The sequence below is a fragment of the Gracilinanus agilis genome, chromosome 2 (assembly GCF_016433145.1).
Source record: "Gracilinanus agilis isolate LMUSP501 chromosome 2, AgileGrace, whole genome shotgun sequence".
NCBI lineage: Eukaryota > Metazoa > Chordata > Mammalia > Didelphimorphia > Didelphidae > Gracilinanus > Gracilinanus agilis.
Window position 1 is genome coordinate 542,710,173 of NC_058131.1, and position 23,971 is coordinate 542,734,143.

Consider the following 23,971-nt stretch of genomic DNA (forward strand, 5'->3'; position numbering starts at 1 on the left):
TTGCCAAAATAATTTTTCCTTGCTTTTATTCTCTATTATGTATTCTAATTGAAGAAGAGGGAAAGGAAGAAGTTACATGCCCACAAATAGCCCAAAACAAGGACTCTTTTTTGGTCCTTGATGCCATCCAGGGAACACATTGAGCAGGCAACAGTGATCCTGGGATAAAATTGAGTGACAAGTTACTTTGTAGAATCCTCGAAGTCATCTGGGACAACACCTCTAACCTAGACAGGAGATAGAAAATCACTCATATGAGGGAGAATAGCTATGAGACATGCATTGGACCATCTGTAACATGCTTAATCATGTAGAGAGAGAATTTGTATTATATATAAACTTTTCTTTTTCAATAAAAATCATTGATTTTTTTTCTTTTTCCTTTATGTTTATGCTTTCCTCCCTGAAAATGTATTTAACCTCTGTGATTTTTTTCCTTCATCAATATGTGGATTGTTAGCATGTCTTCAAACTTGAGCAAGAAGAATACATGAAAGAAGACATTCCTTGGACTTTGATAGACTTTTATGACAATCAACCAGTCATTGATCTGATTGAAGCCAAAATGGGCATTTTGGAGTTACTAGATGAAGAGTGCTTGGTAATCATTCTTCTTAATTCATCCTTTGACTTTCAGACAGTAACAGATCTTTGAAACAGGAATTTGGAACAAATATCTTGGAATCTTGGTGGGGAAAGGGGGAGACAGAGAAGAGGAGGAGGAAAAAGGGGTGGGGAGAAAATAGTCATGAACTTCAGTGGAAGGAACCATAGAGATCATTCACTCATATGATTTTTTTCTTTCAAAATGGATAGTGGACTTTTATATGAAAAAATCAGTTTAAAAACAGTGTAAATCAGTAATGAGGAAAGTCATAGAAAAGAACTTGCTAACAAAAATGTGTGGAGACTCATTTTAGAGATGAGGAAATTGAGACTGAAAAATGGGTAATTTGTCTGTGGTCACTGAGTTAGTAAGTAGCAGAGCAGAATTTGAACTCAGGTTATGGGATCACAAGCCCAGTACTCTTTGAATTACATCATGCCACTTTTTCCCTCCTCTCAATCTATCAATCTTTTTTATGCCTTTTCCCCAAACATGAGTTTGGCTTCAAGGGAAGGGATGACATCTTCCTAAACAGTTAAGTTTATGCATTTCTTCCAATACCATTTCATTTATTTAGGTCAAGTAATTTTCTAAATTGATTTCTCAAAAATAAGAAACTTGAAATTCCTTATACTTAATTTTAAAATATGAATACCTTCTATTTTTAAATTACAACTCATTTATGAAAATATACCCCTTTACCTCCCTACCCACCACTACTCCAGTTGAATCCTCTTTGGTGTAGAAAAACAATTAAGAAAAATCTCTGTTTCAGTGACAATTTCTGGCAATTTATACAATATTCTGCCTTGTGGAAGGATTATGTTTCAATATTTGTACTCTGGGACTACAACTGATTTTTCACATAGAGTCTAATTTTCTCTTTAATCATCTTTTCATTTACAATGTTTTAGTTGTGTATATTGTTCTTATGATTCTGCTTCTGTCTCATCACTTCATAAAAAATTTCCCATGTTTCATTGGATATTTCATCATCATTATGCTTATCTCATCATACATACAAATTAACCAGTGTTGCTCTAAATCTTTATATTCACCATTCTTACTGAATAATGATATTCTAATATGTTCATATACCAAAGCTTTATAAACCATTTTTCAATTAGTAGATGCCCTCTGTTTCCATATTTTTTTGGCTACCATAAAGAGTCATGCTATGAATATTTTGGATGTACATCAAACCTTCATTTTCTATCTTTGTTCTCCTTGGTATACATATCCAGTCATGGATCATATCCTGTTTTTTGTACTCTTCTTCCTGGCCATATTGAAGGAATCCAAAGAATGGGACTTGTACCACAGGCAAAGTGGGCTGTGAACAAGTATATTTCATAACTAAGTGTAACTTTCAGAGTTGGCACTCTGGAAAAAAAAAAGTGGTACTTAACGAAAGGCCAGAAACATCATGAATCAAGAACCAATACCTGGAAGCATGGAGTGCTAAATTAAGGAATCAGGAAGGAAGCCCAGACCAGAATTCCTGTGTTGGTACAAGGATTTGAAGAGTTTGAGGACAAATCAAAGAAGTCTAGAGATCAGGCAGGAGGATCTGATGCTAGAAAAACCAAGAGAGGGTTTGAGCTCTGGACATGGGATAACCTGTAGATTTTAATGTTGATCCTTGAGGTTAGGGACTCTTTATTTTTGTTCCCCCAACACCTAGCATAATGCCTAATACTCAGTAGGCCCTCAATAAAATCTCTTCCATTGAATTGGATAATCTCTATGGAATATTTGTATTCTCTCTGTATAAGAAACTCCTTGGTGCTAAGGTTATCTGCAGAGATTCTTTTCAGACTCAGGTTATTAACTTGAAATCTACAGGTCTATGGATAGATTCCAGGGGTTCCTTGAACCTGAATGGCAAAAAATTACATTTTTATGTTCACCAGCCTGTTACTAAAACTTAGCATTTCCTTTGTTTATAATCTTAGGCAACAAACAGTATTAAGATCAGGTCCATAGGTTTCACCAGTCTGCCAGCGAAGTTGACAAAACAGAAGTCACTATATACTTATATATATATACTATATATATAAGTGCCCTCTACATGCCAGCCATTGAGGTAAACATTGGTTGAAAAGTTAAGAATCCTTGCTCAAAGGATTACAATGACAAAATGAAGTATTGTGTTCAGGGAGTATCATGGCAAATAAAATTTTATATTCTAAAATCAACAGTTAGGAACTGGTTTTGCAAGTAGTTAAGCCAAGAGTGACCACAAGATGTTATCCTTGCCATCCTCCCACAGTGAGAGTATGAAAAAGGAACTGTTTTCTAATAAGAGATTTCCTAATGGTGGCTATAGCCAGCACTCTTTTTTACTTCCACCTGAAAATGAAATAGTCACTTTGCAGAACCACAAATATTTGTTGAATCTTTATAGTATAGCTTGTGAGAAAATAAATGAAAATGGAAAGGTATCTCTCTGGCAAAAAAATAAAATAATTCATTCTGTCCATTCAATTGTGGTTTCCTTGCTAATGTAAGATTAAAATTAATATCCAGTAACTCCAAGTATTATATTTTATAAGATTTATTAATAATCACTTGAAGTAGGAAAAATACAAGAACAAAAGAAAAAAGCCTGGGTAAAGACACGTGAGAAAAATTCTGCCTGGGACTCACCCCACTTCTACAAAATGCGATCAGAGGAAAAGAGAGTGAGAGGGCAGAGCTACACAAAACTTCTATCCTCTCTACATTAGCATGTAATGTGAGAGGGAACATGGGAAGCTGGGATTTAGAGTTCTGGGGAGCAAATCCAAATTACACACTATTTAGGATTCTTGCTCTTCTGATAGTATATCAGCCTGCCCATTTGATTAGACCTGCCTCTCTTTATGCTCTGCTATCTATGCTCTATTTTCTTGCTTTTGACTTACCCTGATTCTTCTCTTTTATGTAAATTCTGTTCCCAGATCCCAATCCTTTGTCCTCTTGCTACCCTAACACAACCTGATAAATATTCTCTTACTCCATCATCATTAATCACTTCAATATCCTCCTCCCACTTTAAACCATACTTGCTTTAATGGGAAAAATATTTCCATTTTTGAATTGTTATAGTGTTAGCACCAAAAACTCTTTAGGTTGTATTCTTGTAACCATAGGCAGAAATCACATAGCAACTCTTCTGCTATTAATTTAATTCAGAGTTTGTTGCAGAGCTGGGCAACTAGGTGACACAGTGGATACAGTGCCAGGTGAGGAGTCAGAAGACTTGAATTCAAATCCAGCTTCAAACACTTTACTAGTCATGTGATCTGGGCAAGCCATTGAATCCTGTTTGCCTCAGTTTCCCCATCTCTAAAATGAGCTGGAGAAGGAAATGGCAAACCACTCTAGAATCTTTGCTAAGAAAACTCCAAATGGAGTCACAAAGAGCTGGATGCATCTAAAATGTCTGAACAACTGTTTGCTGTATGCTGTGTTTTTTTGTTCCAGCGAGTGTAGGTTTTACTATATTTAGCACTGTTTTGTTGCTTCTGTTGTTTTAACTCAGTTTGTTTTCTTACTTTTAGTTACCACATGGAACAGATGAAAATTGGCTCCAAAAACTCTATAATAATTTTGTCAACAAGAATGCTTTATTTGAAAAGCCTAGAATGTCAAACACGTCCTTCATCATCCAACATTTTGCTGATAAGGTATGATAAAGATCTTACACAATTATGCACAGTAAGAGATGTAGCAGCAAAGTGGAGGTCTGATTTTTCAATTATATTTGAAGTGTGTGTTCACCAAGTTGCATTGATGAAATCATTTTTAAGTCACATACAGTTCACTGAAATGACAAATCAAGTAGACTAAGCATATGGGTCAGTATAAAAAGTTTGGTAGAGAACAGTCAGAGTTTCTTCTCTTGGTTCTGCCATAAATTCTAACTTCTAGAGAATTAATTTGCCTTGATTTTGTTTTATTTTCCTGTCTATAAAATTGAGTTTTAAAATGGATTCCATCTTCTGTGGTGAAAGCAGGGTGTGGTTCTGGTTAGGCATTACTTAGTACAATTTCTCTGTCTGGAAAGTCTGTAAATGATCAATGATTTAAGTAAACAAGGTATTCTGGGAGTGCCTTTATGCTAAATTCTACTGAAGATATCTAAGTGACTCCCTGCTTGTAAATTAGATTCTTCTGGGAGTTACATTAATCTTGTCAGTCTCATTGAATATCAGTGAGTAAGTTAGTGCTTCTCTATTCTGTAAAACTGTACATTACTTTTATCTATTAGAGGGGACCCTATAAAGTTGCACACAAGTTGAAAGTTTACATATAAAGTTAAATTTCCAATTAACTTCATTTACAATTTCAAAAATAAATTTTCACAGAAAAACATCTAAATGTACAAGACAAAAATCACACAGAATCCTCATTTACTTCAAGGAGCATTCTGCCTTTGATTTACATGGTCTATGTAAATTCATTCCTCTCACATGACTGACTTGTGAAAAATCATCATCTTTGTGCTCTCATGAAAACAAACATGTTACAATATATGATATAATAAGCAAATTTCTATTTCATTGAAAATTCCTGATGATTTTGGGGAAAACATGTTTAAGCAACCTCTCTATAAATGCCATTGATTCAGGTACCAAGCAAAAGTAATTACCTAGAAAGAGACACTTGAAGATTTCTCAATCTTTGACAGACCTCAGGCATTACAAACAATTAGTGATTTGTACTCTAACTATGAAAGTTCACTGTCTTTTTTTAAATTAAAAATTTTTTTTTAATTTTTATTTTGAATATTTTCCCCTAGTTACATATTTCATGTTCTTTCCCTCTCCCCCAAGCTCCCCTAACTCACCTTAGCCGACGCACAATTCCACTGTGTTTTACATGTATCATTGATCAAGACCTAATTCCATATTATTGATAGTTGGACTAGAGTTATTTAGTGTCTACATCCCCAATAGTATCCCCATCAGTCCATGTGTTCAAGCAGTTGTTTTTCTTCTGTGTTTCTCCTCCCACAGTTCTTCCTCTGAATGTGGCTAGTTTTCTTTCTCATAAGTCCCTTAGCCTTGCTCTGGATTCTTGCATTGCTACTAGTAGAGAAGTCTGTTATGTTCGTTTGTACCACAGTGTATCAGTCTCTGTGTACAATGTTCTCCTAGATCTGCTCCTTTCACTCTGCATCAATTCCTGGAGGTCATTCCAGTTCATATGGAATTCCTCCAGTTCTTTATTCCTTTGAGCACAATAGTATTCCATCACCAACAGATACTACAATTTGTTTAGCCATTCCCCAATTGAAGGACATTCTCTCATTTTTCAATTTTTTTGCCACCACAAAGAGCGTAGCTATAAGTATTTTTGTACAAGTCTTTTTCCTTATTATCTCTTTGGGATATAATCCAAGCAGTGCTATGGCTGAATCAAAAGGCAGATAGTCTTTTAAAGCCCTTTGAGCATAGTTCCAAATTGCCTTCCAGAATGGTTGGATCAGTTCACAACTCCACCAGCAATGCATTAATGTCCCAATTTTGCCACATCCCCTCCAACATTCATTACTCTCCCTTGTTGTCATTTTAGCCAATCTGCTAGGTGTGAGGTGATACCTCAGAGTTCACTGTGTCTTTTTAGAAGCCCATCTTGGTTTTTGTTATTGTTTTTAAAGACTCTCTGGATTCTCAGTTATCAAGATTTTCATTGGTGAGGTCATTTCTTACTACATCTAATTAAGTAAAGGTTTGATCTAAAACAAAAAAGACATCACTGAACCTTTTTTTCCTCCTGATGGGCATAAGGATAGAACAAGATGATAACCTAGGCACAACTTTCTGAATTTATTAAGTAGAAATAAGAAAGCAAGGTTTACCTTTACTCAGTGGTGATTCGAGTTATTTCAGTTTTAAAGCATCTTACAATTAGGAAGTCAGATAGACATTATCATAAGCTGATATGGTATCTTGGGGGCCATATTGTTAGTAATTCATGGTTGTAGTAAAGCTAAAGGAATAAAAATAAAGAAACCAAACCCACCTTCCTCCAACCTACTACTTCTAGCCACTTTATCACAAGCTATTTTAAAAGCTTAAAACCACTGTCACCCACAAAACAAATAGTGATTCGAAGATTGAAAATGTGCCTGCTCTGTCTCTGAAATTAGTCTGCTGATATTCCTAATTTAAGCTCTTTGCATAGGTAGAGTATAAATGTGAAGGATTCCTCGAGAAGAACAGAGATACAGTATATGAAGTGTTGGTTGAAATCCTGAGATCAAGCAAGGTTTGTAAATTGGTATTTCAATAAAATAATTTAATAATTATTTAGTGTACAATCTAGTATATCCAAAAAATTATTTATGATGAATATGCATATGTGTTGTATGTACAATGTTTGTATCAGAGGCTTCTTCCTGAAATGAAGGATCTACATATATTTTGGGGACCTCTCACTATTATGGACCATTACACCTACCCAGGTAGAACCTGGAAGTGCCATTATCTATCACTATCCAAATGTGAGCCAATAGTGCATTCACGCTTGTAAGTAAGTAAGGCTCAAAACAGTAAAGTCGCATTTTCAAAGGAATGGTCACAGAAATTATACATATCATCAGCATTACATGGTAAGTCAGTATCCCATTTGCTTCCTCTCTTCTCAAGTGCCTAAGGAGTATGTCTTCCCTTCACACCAGCAGCCATCTCCCCATGGAGTTTTAGAGGTGAAAAGTATTTCCTTTAAAATTCTGATTCCTTTTCCCTCCCATATACACTCCCACATGCACCACCACCACCAGTTGGCTGTTTTATTCGGATTACTCTGGGAATGCTTTGGGTGAGATCTCCACAAGACACAAATAAGAGAAAGAGCCAGCTGCTCTAGGAATGGGTTCTGCAGTGATGAAGATTTGTTAACTTCCTTCTAAGTACACATATAAATGCTTTTAAAATAAGTATTGCAAAGTTTCTAAGTTTTAAATATGGTGATGATTATATGCTTTTCAAGTCAGTCTTAATATTCATGAAGACATAATCTGCAATGATTTGCAGATGATGCAAAACTAAGTGAGGTAGCTAATGTGATAAGATGATGGAAACCATATTGAAAATTATCTCAGTAGGCTTAAACATAGGACTAAAGTGAAGAAAATAAAATATGAGTTGAATCCCTGCATTTAAGTTCAGAAAATCAGCCACAAAGGTAGAGAATACTGTACGTTTTTAAAATTTGAAGATCATAGTTGATCCCAAGTTCGAAGTGCTTTTTAAAAAAACTGCAAATATAATCATCCTATGTGATTGTTATAGTTAATAAATATTGACTCATGATTCTATAGTGCTTTAAAATTCACAAAGTACTTTTTATACAGCAAATAGGTAAAATAGGAGCATTATTATCCCCATAACTGATATAAATAATCTTAGAGAGAGAGATGTAATGACTGATCCAAGGACATAATTAGGAAGGATCAGTGTCTCTGACAGTCCCTAGCTATATATCTCTAGGCAAATCATTTAATTGCTGTGAATCTTGGATTATACCCTAGGCTACTAATGGAGGAGTATCTTTTTATATTGATGGAGGGGTTCCTACAGTGTGAGCTCTCCAAGGTAATGAAATCAGAGATCCTTTGTATATTCAAGTTATGACTTGATTAGAAATGTGTAATGAAGAGAGTGCTGGGCTGAAAGTCAAAAGACTTGGATTCTAGTCCAAACATTAATTTACCAGATGGATTTGGGTAAGTCACTGCCTATTTCTGGTCTTCATTTTCAGCATCTGTCAAATGAGGGAGGGTTGGACTAGATGACCTATTTCAAAGGCTCTGTGAAGTTGATACAGTGCTCCTGGAACCAAAAAGACCTGAGTTCAGATCCAACTTCAGACATTAGCTATGTGACCTGGGCAAGCCACTTAACCTCTTTCTGCCTCATGTCCCTCATCTATAAAATGAAAATAATAATAATAGCGCCTACCTCCCAGTGTTGTTGTGAGGATTAAATGGGCTAACATTTGTGAAGTACTTTGTAAATTTTACAGCGCTATATAATTGCTAGTTATTATTATTATCATGTTAAATGTGATGTTCTTTGTCATTTTTAGTTTCCTCTCTGTGCTAGCTTTTTTCAAGAAAACCCAAGTCCTTCTCCCCCCTTCAGTTCAGCTATCACAGTCAAATCTGCTAAGCAAGTGGTCAAGCCAAATAACAAGCATTTCCGGACAACAGTTGGCAATAAGGTACTAAGGGGGATAGTAAAGAGAAGGGAGGCTTGTGGGTGTGAGTTCTGTTGCTTTTCTAGTAGAGCCATGTATCTTCATAGTCCATATTCTTAGGCAGATTTGGAAAATGCATCATTTTTCAAATGTAAAAGTATAAACATAGAAGAAAAATGCTATTCATAAAAATGGGATATTTTTCAAGGTAAAAGACAAGTCAGGCCAAATATTACCTTTTATTGGCTGCTGTTTTCAGGAACCTTTGGGAAGGAATAATGATAATAATAATAGCTTACATTTATGTAGCACTTTGTGGATTTGTATTGACTCACTCAAGATATCAGCATGGTTCATTAGGCCAAATACTGCCCTGAGTTTTCAAGATTATTTGTTTTTAATTCAGATTCATGATTTCATTAGTATACAGGGAGTCTCCTCAATGAAAAACTCTTTTTCCCAGAGTCAACTAATCTTGAACTTAGGGTCTTAGAGTTACCTGTGGCCCTGAGAAGTCAAGGGACTTAATCTAGAGTCACATAGTCAATATGTGTTAGCCAGATCTTGAACTCAGGCCTTTCTGTCTCTGAGGCCATCTTTCTGTCCATGATACTACATGGTGTCTGCATATTTTATAAAAGCAATGTTAAACCTATGGCTTTATAACTCAGAATGTTGTTATGAGACACAGATGAAATAAGTGCATGTAAAGCACTTTAAAAAGCTTAACATGCAATGTATATGTAAACTTTTATTGCTGGAGTTCATTTCAGTTTATTCTAATATATCAGTCCCTGTGATCTCATTGATGTGGGCATTTCTTCCAGTGATTTAGATTATACCTCATCCATGCTTAGCTATTCTAGGAGTCTCTTATCCATGTCCTCCTATAAATTTGCATTCAATGTTCTGGGAGGATTCATTATCTTGGCATTTTACAGATATCAATGGAGCCCAGTGGCTAGGCATCAGATAGCCCTTAGCTGCATGCCTAGCCCACCTTTTTTATTTTTAATGTAATTTCTTTGGTCATGTCCTTTATTTTGCTCCTTCAACATAGGTCTTAATTTTTATTGTATTGTAGCATGTTTCAACCCATCATGCATCTTTCCATTTCTCTTCGGGTCACCTTCAACTTCAATTTTCTAAAGAACTCTAAAATCCATGGCTTACTGTCATTTACTAGAACAATAATGGTGGAAAAAACATCGACCTTTGTTTTAGAGTGAAGCTCAGAGTTATTAAATAGAACTGTATGGTTTCCCAAAGTTAAGTTAGCCACATTCTCACACTTTTTCATTTCTGAGCCTAGCTCTTTGTCCATTTGTCAAACTGGTCATATTTTGCATATATATGATTATGTGTGTTACATGTAAATATATGTATTATATATGCACACACTAATGAATGAGTTCTATAAATATCATGTTCTAAACAACAGACATTCTCTATCTATTTGTTTTTGCCTGTATAGATAGTTAAGCCAAACTCCTTTGCAAGATTATGGATTTCATTGGGAAGGTTTTATAGTGTTCCAAGTCTTGCTGCAATTACCATGATGTCACACATGTGAAGGAATATTTGATACACCCTGATAACTTACCTAGAAAATCTGAGAAATTTTCATTAAATCTAATAAATAAAACAAGTGTGATATGTGGTACAGAGACTTCCTCCAAATTCCTCTAATTTAATTTTTAGGCATTCTGATTTTCTTTCCCCCCCTTTTCATTTTTTTTAATAATATAGCACAATGGCTAAGAATGTGTTGATTGCCCAGACCTAAGGGTTAAATTAGGCTCAGTATGAACTTGATTTATTATCTTAAATATGACCTTGATTTATGACCTTTAATATAGCCAATATGACCTGAAATGTATGATTTTCTAGTTTCGAAGCTCTTTGTATTTGCTGATGGAGACACTCAATGCAACCACGCCTCATTATGTAAGATGCATAAAGCCAAATGATGAGAAATTACCCTTTGAGTAAGTACTTCAGGACTTCTGAAGATGCAAATATTATTCAGTATCATGGCTACTTATTTAATGCTACTCTTAGAGACAGAAAAGGTTTTTTTTTTTGGTTTGGTTTTCTGTTCTTTGGCTGACATGAATGATTTAGAGTAAAATTGAAAAGATCAACTTTTTTTTACCCAGGAAAAATTAATTTTTAAGTGCAAAGAAGGACTTGTTATTCTAAAATCCATGCTTTGAAATGAAAATTTGTTTATTCAACAATTGTTAAGCACTTTCTTATATTACTGTTCTTAGCACTAGGGATACCAAGATAGCTATATACAAACCTGCTTCTCAAGGAGCATACAATGGAAGAGATAAAAAAATGTGAGAAAAAATAGATGAGTTAGGATAATTTAATTTGGTCAAAACATTGAAATATCTTTAGACACACTTTGCCAATAGGGTAAAATCTTAATAATTAGAAGAAAATATTAATTATAAGATACTTAAATAAAAGTTAGTTTACTTGTAATTATATTAATAATATCTATGATAATTAGGGTAAGATGGTAATAGGAGAGATTATAGGAGGAACTATATATGTTCCAGCAAAGATCTCAAAAGGGTACCAGATTAGATATGATCAAGACATTCATAGAACAGTAAATCCCTTCATCTAACCAAGAACTATACAAAAAAATTCAGAATCCTGTACAGGCAAAGGGAAAGGAGGGCAACCTGAACAGCCTAGCAAGGCTGGAAGTCTATAGCATTCTGACCTGAGATACCATTGCCCTGAGTTATTGCTTCCAGCTCTGATCAGAAGACCTGATCTTCCAATCTTTCAAAGCCTGTAAGGATGTCTTTTGGTCAAAGGCAGGGGAGAAAAGAGACTCAATCTTGCCCACCCCTACTTCCCACCCCCACCACCTTGCTACACTTTGGTTATAGGAACCAGGGTCTGGCTCCTTAAAGTGCTCCCAAAACTTAATTGTCACAGCTAAAATCATTTCTGTGATAAACATCAGCTCAGAGGTGTGTCTGACTCTTTTGACCTATCCCAATTCATTTCCTTTGTAGCTTCATCTAATTTCATTCAATGATGCCTCCAAATTGATGGAGGACTTGTGTACACCTAAATTACACCTGTGATTGATGGATTCAGTAGTGGTGTCTGGGACTTAGGCACACTTAGTTTATACCATTGATTGATTCTATGACTCAAAGGGGTATTATCACCTGATAAAAGTATCAGGCTATAGATCATCTTGTTGGTTGTGTTAATTAAGGTGGGTGGGTGTGGTAATTCCTTCCTCCTTATATATAGAAAAAGATAGAAGGTTGTTCAGGAGACAAGTAGAACAGGTACGAAACTAAGGTTCTGGAAATTAATACATGCTTTAAAAAAAAATCTGAGCTGTGCATAATATTTGATGTTATGTATATAGTCCTCTATTTTGGTTCTTCATATGCGAAAATGCTTGTGCTTGCTGGTGTTTACCAAATTCAAAATAATAAGAAATATCTTTTCATTTTATTCAAATATAATAATTAAAAATATATCTAGTAATTATTATTGACAAAATTTTGCTTAACAGCAGCCCATAAGATATTTGTTTAATGAAGCAATAGAAATGGTTTTCATTCATCATGAGTTACATGTACATAAGACTTTTAAAGCATTTTAACATACTGGGAAATATTTTAAGCATAGTAACATGATTTATCTGGCATCCATGGGAGCAGAAATGTTTCACATAAGTGAATTTTCCATAACTCAAGTTTACCCTTCAGGTGCCAAATTCGGTAAATAGATTCATTTTTTATGAAAGTCTTCATGAATTGTACTCTTTAATTTATTATGCTTTTATTATATTAACCTATTCTATTCTTTAATTCCACTTTTAAAAAAAAGGGTACTAGACATGATTTACCTTTTTTTAGGTGGCAATATTATCTTTTATCAATTCCTACCTTCAGTGTCATAATTATCTGTGCCCATCTCTTAGATTCAAATACTAATCATTTGACCCTAAGACCAATGGGTATCCAGCCTTGGTTTGAGAGCCTCTAAGTAATGGAAAACTCCTTTATTTTAGAAATGGCAAAAGTCTGTTGCCTCTTTATGTGTGTTTACTCATTGTAACAATTTAATACCATATAAAGGACAGCTAGGTGGCAGTGGATAGAGTGTCAGGCCTGAAGTCAGGAAGATTTGTCTTCCTGAGTTTAAATCTGGCCTCACACACTAGCTGTGTGACTTCAGGCAACTCATTTAACCTTCTTTGCCTCCATTTCCTTATCTCTAAAACAAAATGAGGGAGGAAATGGCAAACCACTCTATAATCTTTGCCAAGAAAACCCCAAATGGGTTCATGAAGAGCCAGATATGACTGAAATGACTGAACAACAACAATCTCATATAAAAGATGATGAGGCATAGTTATAAATGTTCTGTTCTCTTAGGTTTGACTCCAAAAGAATTGTTCAGCAGCTACGAGCCTGTGGAGTTTTAGAAACAATTCGCATCAGTGCTCAGAGCTATCCTTCCAGGTATGTTGGCAGACATTTTTTGGATACACATACTTGTTTTGTCCTGAGGGGGTGACATTTGTCCTGAGTACACATCCTCTGGAAGTGCAGTTGAAAATTTCCTAAGACCTTCCTCTTGCCCAAAGGAAAAGATGTTAAAGGGCATAGTATAAAATTGGGCTTCAAGGGAAATAGATCATCATCACCATTAGTACCTACTTCCCACTTATTCAGCAGCTACTCCCAAACTCCGTGACTGCCATGAGAGGGAAATATGTATGGTAGTGGCAGGAAAGAAATGTCCATGGGAGGTAGGATTTGGTGATGGCAAACTAAGAGGACTCTTGGCAGCTGGTGAGAAGGATGGTTAGGGTGTGGCCAGGATAATGGAATAGATTGGTGTTACCTGGGTTAATGGCACCCATCCCAAGATAAACCTTTAGACCTTCTCACTACCACTACCACTCACAACCCCTAGGTTCTAGAGCATCACGACCAGTGGCAGTTACAGGAATTATTTTAGGAGATCTGAGTCACCCTAGACACAAAGCTCTTGACACTGCTTTCAGAGTCCTGCATTGTCATGTGCTAAGTTTGAATCTTTCCTTTTTTTCCCCAGGTGGACATACATAGAGTTCTATAGCCGTTATGGAGTTCTCATGACTCAGCAGGAACTTGCCTTCAATGATAAGAGGGAAGTTTGCAAAGTGGTTTTACACAGACTAATCCAGGTTAGTCTGTGCCCCTTCCCACTCTGGATCACTTTTTTCCTCTTAAGTAATTCAGTTTAGCAAACACATATTAATCACCTGCTGGGTGCAAAGCACTGAGAAACTGGTTGTCCTTAAAATGAGTGGTTTGGATAAGGTGGTCTCAAAGTTCCCTTCAGCTCTTAATATTGGGACCTCATGATGCAAATGTTAACTAATACACAGGGACTCTCCTCTCATGGAACTCTCGGTTCAGTAGAAGGCTGTAGCTGATATGAAACAGTATATGACAGCATACTTGTAATGGCTAGCATTTATATAGTTCTTTAAGGTTCACAAAGCTCTATACATGTAATCTCATTTGATCCACCAATCCCATGGTAGGTGCTATTATTCCCGTTTTACAGATGAATAAACTGAGGCTGAGGGAGGTTAAGTGAGTCACTTGGTGATGCACACAAGACAGGATTTAAACTCATTTTCTTGACTTTAAGTCCCCCATAAGAGAGTGTCAAGCAAAGTACAATAGTCCAAGGAGAGAAAGGAAGATTTGGTGATGTGTGAGATGGACATTAAAAGAAGAATCTTGTGTAGGGATTAAATTAATAGATAGAGTGAAGGGAGGGCATACCAAGCATAGGGAATAGCATGAGCAAAAGAACAAAGGAACGAACCAGCAAGTCATGTACAGTTTAGCAGAAGAGTAGAGCATATAGAAAAGTAGTAGTTAGAAATAAATCATGAAGGGCATTGAATGCTGGGCAAAGGAGTATTAGCTGTGATCCATAAAAATCTCTGGGTTTACATATAATGTATAAAATTATGATGATTTCTCTTTAATGATACTCTTTGATTTGTGCTGAGAGGATCAAAATTAGACCTGGTTCTAGGTCTCTACAACAAAATGGAAAGAGCCTGGCTTGTAAAGGAAACACTCAGGTCAATAAAACGCCCAATAGATAACAGGCTTTATTTGAGCCTGACCCAAAAAAAAAATGCAAAAGATTCATGCCCATCCATAAATGGCCAAGATATCCATCCCTCTCTTTACTGGGACTCTGCCTTCCTTATAGAACTATAAATTCCTCTGGTTTTATAGGACAACTTCGATGTTAAAGTCTCCCCAATCCCTGTAAGATTAAAAGAGCTCTCCTGTCCTAAGAGTCACTTTTCCAGAGACCTATACTGTCCTCTAGAATTAGAGTACAACCATGAGACTGAAGTCCATCAGCGTGGAAAACACAGTCAGTAGAGTAAAAAAAAAAGGCAAGCAATGCCCTCTTTGAAGAGTTTTACCTTCCCAAAGACCTATGTATATTTCTATTCTTAAAGTTCCATTTTGGGATTGGTCAGTCCCTCCATGGGAGAAGTATTTAAAGTCTCCATAGAATTCTGGGTTTTCCCCCTTAAATCTGCACAGTCCACATAATTCATCATATGAATGAAGAGAAGGATTTGAATTTACCTTTCAATTTTGCTTTTTATCATTCTTGGTTTCTGTCTCTGATTCTTGCTTGGTTCAAGAACCCTTTTTTGGGGGGATCCCTCTTCTATATTACTACTTTTTAGATACTTGAATTCATCTATCAAGTTTCCTGAAGTGCACTTCTCCAGGCTAAGTATGCTTATTTCTTTTAGCACATTTTCATCCAATGCTGGTTGACCTTTTTGTACTCCCATAATCTCTCCCCTAAGACTTCAGATGTCTTACATATATTGTGGAAAATCTGCATATATTAAATTTTGGGAAAGATCATGTCTGATCAGACATACTGTTTTCTCTTCTAGGACTCTAACCAGTATCAGTTTGGTAAAACAAAAATTTTCTTCAGAGCAGGACAGGTGGCCTATTTAGAAAAACTCCGGTTGGATAAACTGAGGCAAGGGTGTATTATGATACAAAAGCACATCCGAGGCTGGCTCCAGAGAAAGAAATTCCTCCGAGTGAGAAAAGCTGCCGTGACAATACAGCAATACTTTCGTGGACAGCAAACTGTAAGGTATTACACTGATGTAGATAATGTGGGGAAGAGAAAGTAGTATCAGTATAGGCACGTGCACACATAAGCAGAGAAGAAATTAAGAATTGTTGGAACTAAGTAGAGGATGGAGAAATCTGAGTTTCTGGGTTCTTATTCTGACTTGGTCACTGTTTAAACATATGATTCTAGAGAAATTGTCATATGCTCTTAAAGTTAGGTTTTCTCTGGTGGCGTTAATGTTACCTTTACCTCTTAAATAACATAATGAATGATATTTTTAAGTGACAGTGAGTTGATTGGGTACTGAAATTATGAGTAATAACATGTTCATAAGCCTGAGAAATTTGCATCTGTTACTTGGCATTCAGTTCAATCAAAAAAACAGCTAAGTGTTAACTGCATGCAAAATATTGTGCTAGACCATGGAGATACAAAGAAAAAAAACAATAATTATACAGTCAACATTTATTAAGTGACTATCATGTGCCAGACACTCTCCTAGGTGCTGTGAATACAAAGACAAAAATGAAGCAGCACCTGACCTCAAATAGCCTGTATTCTGTTGGCAGAAATAACATGTACACATAGAAGTATATATAAGGTGAATACAAAAATACAAGGGAATTGGGGGAAGGGTTGAAACAGTGGCAGTTGGAGGATCAGGAACAGTGTCATTTAAAAAGTAACATCTGAACTTTGAAGGAAACTAAGAATTCTAAAAGGTGGTGGTGAGAAGGGCGTGCATTATAAGCATAGGAAACAGCTTGCGCAAAGGCACAGAGATGGGAAATGAGGTGTCAGGTATGCTGAAAAGTGAGGCTATTTTGTCTGAACTTTAGAATACATGAAAGAAGTAATGTATAATAAACCTGGAAAAGTCAGTTGCATCCAGGTTGAGAAGCATTTTAAATACCTCTCCCTATGAATAATTCTTCTAATTATTATAATAGTGAATGCTATAATGGCGAACAGAGTTCACTACAGAGAATTATACATAACATTTCCCCGCATAGGAGTACCAATAATTAGATCTTATTGAAGCCCTTAAAGAGGCAAATTTAAAAAATATGAGTTTTCTTACTTTCCCTTCTGTTTCTTATTTACCTTTTCATGTTTCTCTTGATTTTTGTGGTTGGATATCAAACTTTCCATTTAGTCCTGGTCTTTTCTGTGCAAATGCTTGGAAATTTTCTATCTTGTTGAATGCCCAAACTTTCCCCTGGAAGAATATAGTCAGTTTTGATGGGTAGGTGATCCTTGGTTGTAAACCCAGTTCTCTTGCCTTTCTGAATATCATATTCCAAGCCTTGCAGTCTTTTAGTGTGGAGGCTGCCAGATCCTGTGTGATCCTGATTGGTGCTCCTTGATATCTGAATTGTCTCTTTCTGGCTTCTTGTAATATTTTTTTTCTTTTAGTTGGAAGCTCTTAAATTTAGATATTATATTTCTTGGTGTTGTCTTCTCATTGTCTAGTATAGAAGGTGATCTATGGATCTTTTCAATGTCTATATTGCCCTCTTGTTGTAGAACTTAAGGGCAATTTTGCTGAATAATTTCTTTTAGTATGGAGTCCAAATTTCTATTAATTTCTGGTTTTTCAGGAAGACCAATGATTTTCAGGTTGTCTCTTCTAGCCCTGTTTTCTTGATCTATCAGTTTCTCATTGAGATATTTCATGTTTCCTTCTATTTTATCTGTCTTTTGACTTTGTTTTATTTGATCTTGCTGTCTTGATAGATCATTGGCTTCTACGTGCCCAATTCTTGTCTTTAGAGACTGGTTTTCTGCTATAAGCTTTTTTTTTTTTTTTTTAACCCTTGTACTTCGGTGTATTGTCTCATAGGTGGAAGATTGGCAAGGGTGGGCAATGGGGGTCAAGTGACTTGCCCAGGGTCACACAGCTGGGAAGTGGCTGAGGCCAGGTTTGAACCTAGGACCTCCTGTCTCTAGGCCTGACTCTCACTCCACTGAGCTATCCAGCTGCCCCCACTGCTATAAGCTTTTGATTTTCCTTTTCAATTTGGTCTGACCTGTTTTCCAGCTGTTTGATTTTGGTCTCCAATTTGCTTATTAATTCTTTTGATTTGGGGACATCTTTTTGTAATTGCTCAATTCTAGCCTTTAGAGACTGGTTTTCGGCTACAATCTTTTGGTTTTCCTTTTCAATCTGGTCATTTCTGGTCTTTGATTTACTTGCCTCACTTTCCAATTGTGAAATTCTGCCTTTTAAACTGTTATTTTCTTGCCAGATCTCTTCCATCTTTCTCATGATCTCAGATCTGAACTCTTCAAGACCTTGTGACCCGTTTTCCATTGTTTTGGGAAGGTTTGGATTGTTTGTTCTCCTCTACTGTTTCCTCTGTTGTCTGGATTTTTTTCTGTGTAAAAGTTGTCAAGTGTTAAAGGTTTTTTCTTCTTCATCTTTCTCTTCTGGTTTTCCTGATGATTCTGGCTTGCCATATTAAGCTGAGTTCCCTCTCAGCTTTATGCTCGTGCCCAGGATCAGTTTGTGGCTCTTTAGAGATTCCTGAGGTCTCAGGTATAGTTGTTTTGGGACAAGCCTCCTGGTGGTCTCCTTGCTCGTTCTTCTGCCTGAAGCTCCTTTAACAGTTTCAGGGAGCTGCTTCCGCAGTCAAGCACCTCTCTGCACTGGGTCCCCACTCAAGGTCCCCTGCACTCAGGATCAGCCCTTTTGTCCGCTCCCCAGTCCGCGCTTTAATCCGTGGCTCAGCCGGCGCCTGTGTCAGCCCCTTTGCTTGCACCTGGGCTCAGGGTCTGCGCTCAGAGTCCATGAGTTCCTCAGCCTCCGTGGGGGGGAGGGGTCCCCCAAGTCTTGCTGCTCCCAGGAACAAGCCCTGGTGAGCTGCCAATGACCCGATGGGTGCCCCAAACCTGCTCCGACTCCCCTGTGCTGGCTTTGGCACGGTAGGTGGTGTGGGGTGGGGATGGGGTTGCTCCGCTGGTGTTTTTGCGGGAGCTGTTTCACCCCTTTATAGCATGGAAATGCCCTGTTTCCACGTACCTCCGATGCTGCGCACTGTTGTGGGGTCCCTTCTTTCCTCTGGATTTGTTTTTATGTCTTCTTGAGGAGTCCTATATGCCAACTGATTTGCATATGTGTGAGGAAGAAGAGAGAGAATTTAGGATGACTATAAGGTTGTAGAACAGATCACTGGAATGATCCTGGTACCCTCACTAGAAGCAGAGAAATTTGGAAAGAAATTGGGTTTGAAGAGAAAAGATAGAGTTCTGTTTTGGACATGTTACATTTGAGATGTTTATTGGACATCCAATTCAAAATGTCCATTGGAGAACTGGGCAATGAAGGAGATAGAATTGTATTAGATATGTTGACGTAGGAGTATGTGCTGATAATGAAACTCATCAAAGCTGATGAGGTCATATAAAAGTTAAAGTACTCATTAAAGCTGATGAGGTCATATAAAAGTTAAAGTACCTAGAGAAAACAAAGTGTATGGCAGAGCCTTTGGGATATACTCACTGTTAGGATGCAGGATATGGATCACCCACCAGACTGAGAAGAAATTGTCAGAAAAGCAGGAAGGTAGTCTCTGCCTACTAGTCTCCAGAGATCCTAAATCTTAAATAAATATTTAGGTATCTCTACTATATATTAATCATCAATAATAAAAATATTCTCTGGTATCTTTCTTGCCTGTCTGGAGTATAGCTGGAGATTTGTTAAACCTGGAATGAATTACCAAGGAAGATGATAGAGTCTATAGCAATGGGATTATCTTAAGCTTTTAGTAGGATTAATTGATTTATCACAACAGGGCTTAGAATTTCATCTGAGTCCTTTTTTACTGGATTTAACAACAAACATTTCAATTTAGTAAATGTTTATGAAATACACACTGTATGTAAGGTCCTGAGTTAGTGATATAAAAATGACAACAACAACAACAACAAAACCAAAAACAGTCTAATGGGGAATAGAGACACAAATAAGACACAAGATAAAAGGAGAAATCCAGAAAAATGCATAAAAGTAAATTGTTATTCAGGCTGAAGAGTTTAATTTTAGTCTGTGCACAATGGAGAAATCACTGAGGGTTTGCCAGTAGAAGAAGGCCTGAGCAGTAGCTAGATTCTTGATATTCGGATGAAAGGGATAGACTTGACAGGGGACGGACTCTAAACACAGAGACCTTTTGGGAAACTATTACAGTAGTTCAAATAAGAAGTAATGAGGGTCTGAATGAGGGTAGTGGCAATCTGAGTGGAGAGGAGAGAAGGGACAGATATGAGGGAGATGATGGAGATAAAACTAATAGACCTAGCAGCTGACAGAATGTAAAGGGGTAATGGAGAGAGAAAAGTATTATTCCAAGGTTTTTTTGAAGGAGAATAATGGTGCCAGAAAAAGGGAAATCAAGGGGAAAGGTAAAAGTGGGGTGAAGGGTAATAATGAATTCAGGTTTGGATATGTTGAGCTAGAGCTGCTGCTGACATAGCAGCCAGCTGGAAATGAAAAGCTGAATGAAGCCCAGAAAAAAAAAATTGAGCCTGGATATCAAGAGCCATTTTCATAAAAGTGATGATTAAAATCATGTGAGTAGCCAAGGCTAATAAGGGAGAGAATTTAAGAAAAGAAGAGAAAAGTGTTGAGAAGGGATTGGGAAAACATCACACTTAAGAGACCAGTAGGAGATGAATCCATATGGAATACTAACAATCGGTCAGACAAGTGGGAGAACAAAGAGAGAAAAATATCATAGAAGCCAAGAGACAATAAAATATAAAAAAGAAGTCAAGAGACAATAAAATATAAAAAATATATATACATATATAAAAAGACAATGAGATATAAAAGATAAAAAAGATAATAAAATAAAAAATATAAAAAACTTTGGTCAAGTTTCAAAAGCTTCAGATAGTTCAAAGTAGATGAAAACAACAACAACAAAAAAGCCATTGGATCTGGTAATTAACTAGTTCCTTATGGGTCACAGTTTCTATGGAGTAGAAGAGACTGATGCCAAATTATAGGGAGTTGAGGACGAAATGGAAGATAAGAAAGTGGAGGTGGCAAATGTAGAGTATCTTTTTTAGAAGGCTAGCAGGGAAGAAGGAAAACTTAGGAGGATTATTTGAGAAGACAGCAGACTCAAGAAAGGGATTTTTTTTTTTTTTAAGAATAAGGGAAACACGAGCATGTTTGCCAGAAGAAAAGGAGAAGCTAGTTGAGAGAGGAAGAAAATCCCACCACAAAAATGAAGAAAAAAGACCTTTGAGCAAGAAGGAAAATGATGAAATGGAAATAAAGAAGAGGCAAGGAAAGAGATAGGAGATTGAGAGTTGGAAGTGGTCAAAAGGGCAATGGTTTGGGGTTGAGAAAGATCTCCTGCTCCCTAGTAAGAAAGCCAGTAGTGGTCCCAGGTTTCAGCTGTTCAGATGCTTACTCTGCAGGCATGAAGCCATTCTTAAGGTCTTAACAATAGACCCTATTTCCCAAAATTGTAAATTGTGTAAAATTCAAACTTGATTTAAAAGGCTTTGTATTTTAGTTTTCCATCAACATTCACTTAACATATACTCAAGATTATAGTCAGAAGCAGACTTGAAGTAGGGAACAGTGAGAGAGGCTTGATAGCCATTGCCCCCAGAAGTCACTCTTGGCATTAAGAATAAGATAAAAATAAATAGATTAAAAAGTCGAGTCAGAATCTTACAGTAAAAGGAATACTAGATTTGGACTTAAGGGATCAAGGTTCAAAATCTGACTCTGACTTGTGTGACCTTGAGCAAGTCAATTAAACTTCTTGATCTTCAGTTTCCTCATCTCTAAAACGAGGAAGTCTCTAGTAGATAATTATTAACAGCCTTCCCAGGTCTAGACCTGTGATCCTAAGATTTTGGGAAGGTTATTTAATTTCTTTTTTTTAAAAACCCTCACTTTCTCTCTTAGAATCAATACTATGTATTGATTCCAAGGCAGAAGAATGGTAAAGCTTAGGCAGTAGAGGTTAAATGATTTACTTGCTCAGGGTCACACAGCTCAGAAGTTTCTGAGGCCAAATTTGAATCTAAGACCTCCCATCTGTAGGCCAGGCTCTCAATCCACTGAGCCAGCTAGCTGGTACCCCCTCATTTAATTTCTCTAGGTCTCTTATTTCCTCATCCATAAAATGAGCATTTGATGACTTCTGAAGTCAGAGTCTATTAGACTCAGGTTGCTATGACCATTTTCATAGGAAAACTGTAGCAGCCTACACTGAGGGCGAATTGAATCTTTTAGTAACCCCTAAGGAATACCATACATAGTATTATGGCATAGCACAGTAATTAATGTTAATGATCATAATCCTGAGTCATCAAGAAAAGTTTTAAACAGTGTTTAGGTTGGGAAGTATGTCATACATTTTTTAAAGTTTCCATCAAAGATGGTTTAAATAAATTGTCAGGGCTGAGCAGTAATCTTCACTGACATGGAACAGCATATTTCCAGATGAAATCAAAGTAACGAGGAATTGTCTTATGAATAATAGTTTTCATTTCTATAGTACTTTAAGATTCATAAAATTTTTTTTTTTTTACTAATTTTTACAATGCCCATTTTACAGGTGAGAATACTAAGACTTAGAAAGGTTAAGTAATTTGCTTCTGGGCACATAGCTAATATTTTAACCTTTCCTTGTTGCCTCTTGAGATGTTGGAATGATAAATGGAAGATAAAGTGAATCCTCCACCCCTCAATAAGCCCTGAAGGGTTTAGGGGCATAATTCACAACTGAAAAGGGCAGAACATTATCAAAGGTCCTCTTTTCTTTTTGCTCTATGCAATCTCAAGTAGTGATCTCATCTGGTGATCTCATCAGTTCCCACAGATTCAATTACCATCTATATACAGCTGATTCCCAGAACTAGCATATATCTAGTCTTAGTCTCACTCCCAAGTTAAAGTACTATATCACCAATCACATTTTCAACATCTCAAATGAGATGTCCCATAGGAATCTCAAACTCAACAAAGCTGATTCCCAGACCTTCTTTTTTTAACTTCCCTCTTACTATCAAGGGCACCACCATCTTCCTAGGCATTAGGCTCACATTCCTGGTGTCATCATCATCAACTCCTCATGCTCACTCACTCTCCATATCCAACCCATTGCTAAATCTCAGTGTATCTACCTTTATATCATCTTTTATATATATCCTCTTCTCTACACTCACACAGTCATCACCTTAATTCAAGCCCTTATTACATCTTTCTTGGACCATTACAATAGCTTTTTTTAAAGTCAAAAATATTTTATTTTCCCTGTCACAATGTAATTTTCAACATGTGTTTTCCAAAATTACAGGATCCAAACTGTCTCTTTCCCTTCCTCCCCTCTCCCTACTCGGATATCCTAAGCAAATTGATCTGGACCATACATGTATTATCATGCAAAACACACTTCCATGTTGGTCATTGTTATAAAAGCACACTCATACAAGACTGAAACCTCAAAATAAAAGCACAAATACACTGATGTGAAGGATAGTATCTGCATCCATCTGATGCCAATAGTTTTTTCACTAGAGATGAATAATATTCCCTATCATTAGTCATTCAGAATTGTCCAGATCATTACATTGCTGAGAGTGGCCAAGCTTTCATAGTTGATCATTGTACAGTATAGCTGTTACTATGTAATATGTTCTCCCTGTTCTGCTTATTTTGCTCTGTACTAGTTCATGTAGATCTTTCAGTCCTTGCCCAGGGTCACACAGCTGGGAAGTGTCTGAGGCCAGATTTGAACCTAGGACCTCCCGTCTCTAGACCTGGCTCTCAATCCACTGAGCTACCCAGCTGCCCCCCTATGCTATAACTTTCTTTTTTCTTTTTTTTTTTTTTTAACCCTTGTACTTCGGTGTATTGTCTCATAGGTGGAAGAGTGGTAAGGGTGGGCAATGGGGGTCAAGTGACTTGCCCAGGGTCACACAGCTGGGAAGTGTCTGAGGCCAGATTTGAACCTAGGA

At 36.7% G+C, this 23,971-nt stretch overlaps 1 protein-coding gene across 1 annotated transcript in view; it reads left to right on the top strand.

Annotated features, from left to right (window-relative positions):
* Positions 1–23,971, top strand: part of MYO5C (myosin VC) — a 142,649-nt gene that overhangs the window by 65,533 nt on the left and 53,145 nt on the right. Inside the window, exons 13-20 of the mRNA XM_044660046.1 lie at positions 461–601; positions 4,153–4,278; positions 6,782–6,865; positions 8,687–8,821; positions 10,688–10,785; positions 13,225–13,311; positions 13,910–14,021; positions 15,789–16,000. Of these exons, the coding sequence (XP_044515981.1) occupies positions 461–601; positions 4,153–4,278; positions 6,782–6,865; positions 8,687–8,821; positions 10,688–10,785; positions 13,225–13,311; positions 13,910–14,021; positions 15,789–16,000 (995 nt within the window). The remainder of the gene's footprint in view (positions 1–460; positions 602–4,152; positions 4,279–6,781; positions 6,866–8,686; positions 8,822–10,687; positions 10,786–13,224; positions 13,312–13,909; positions 14,022–15,788; positions 16,001–23,971) is intronic.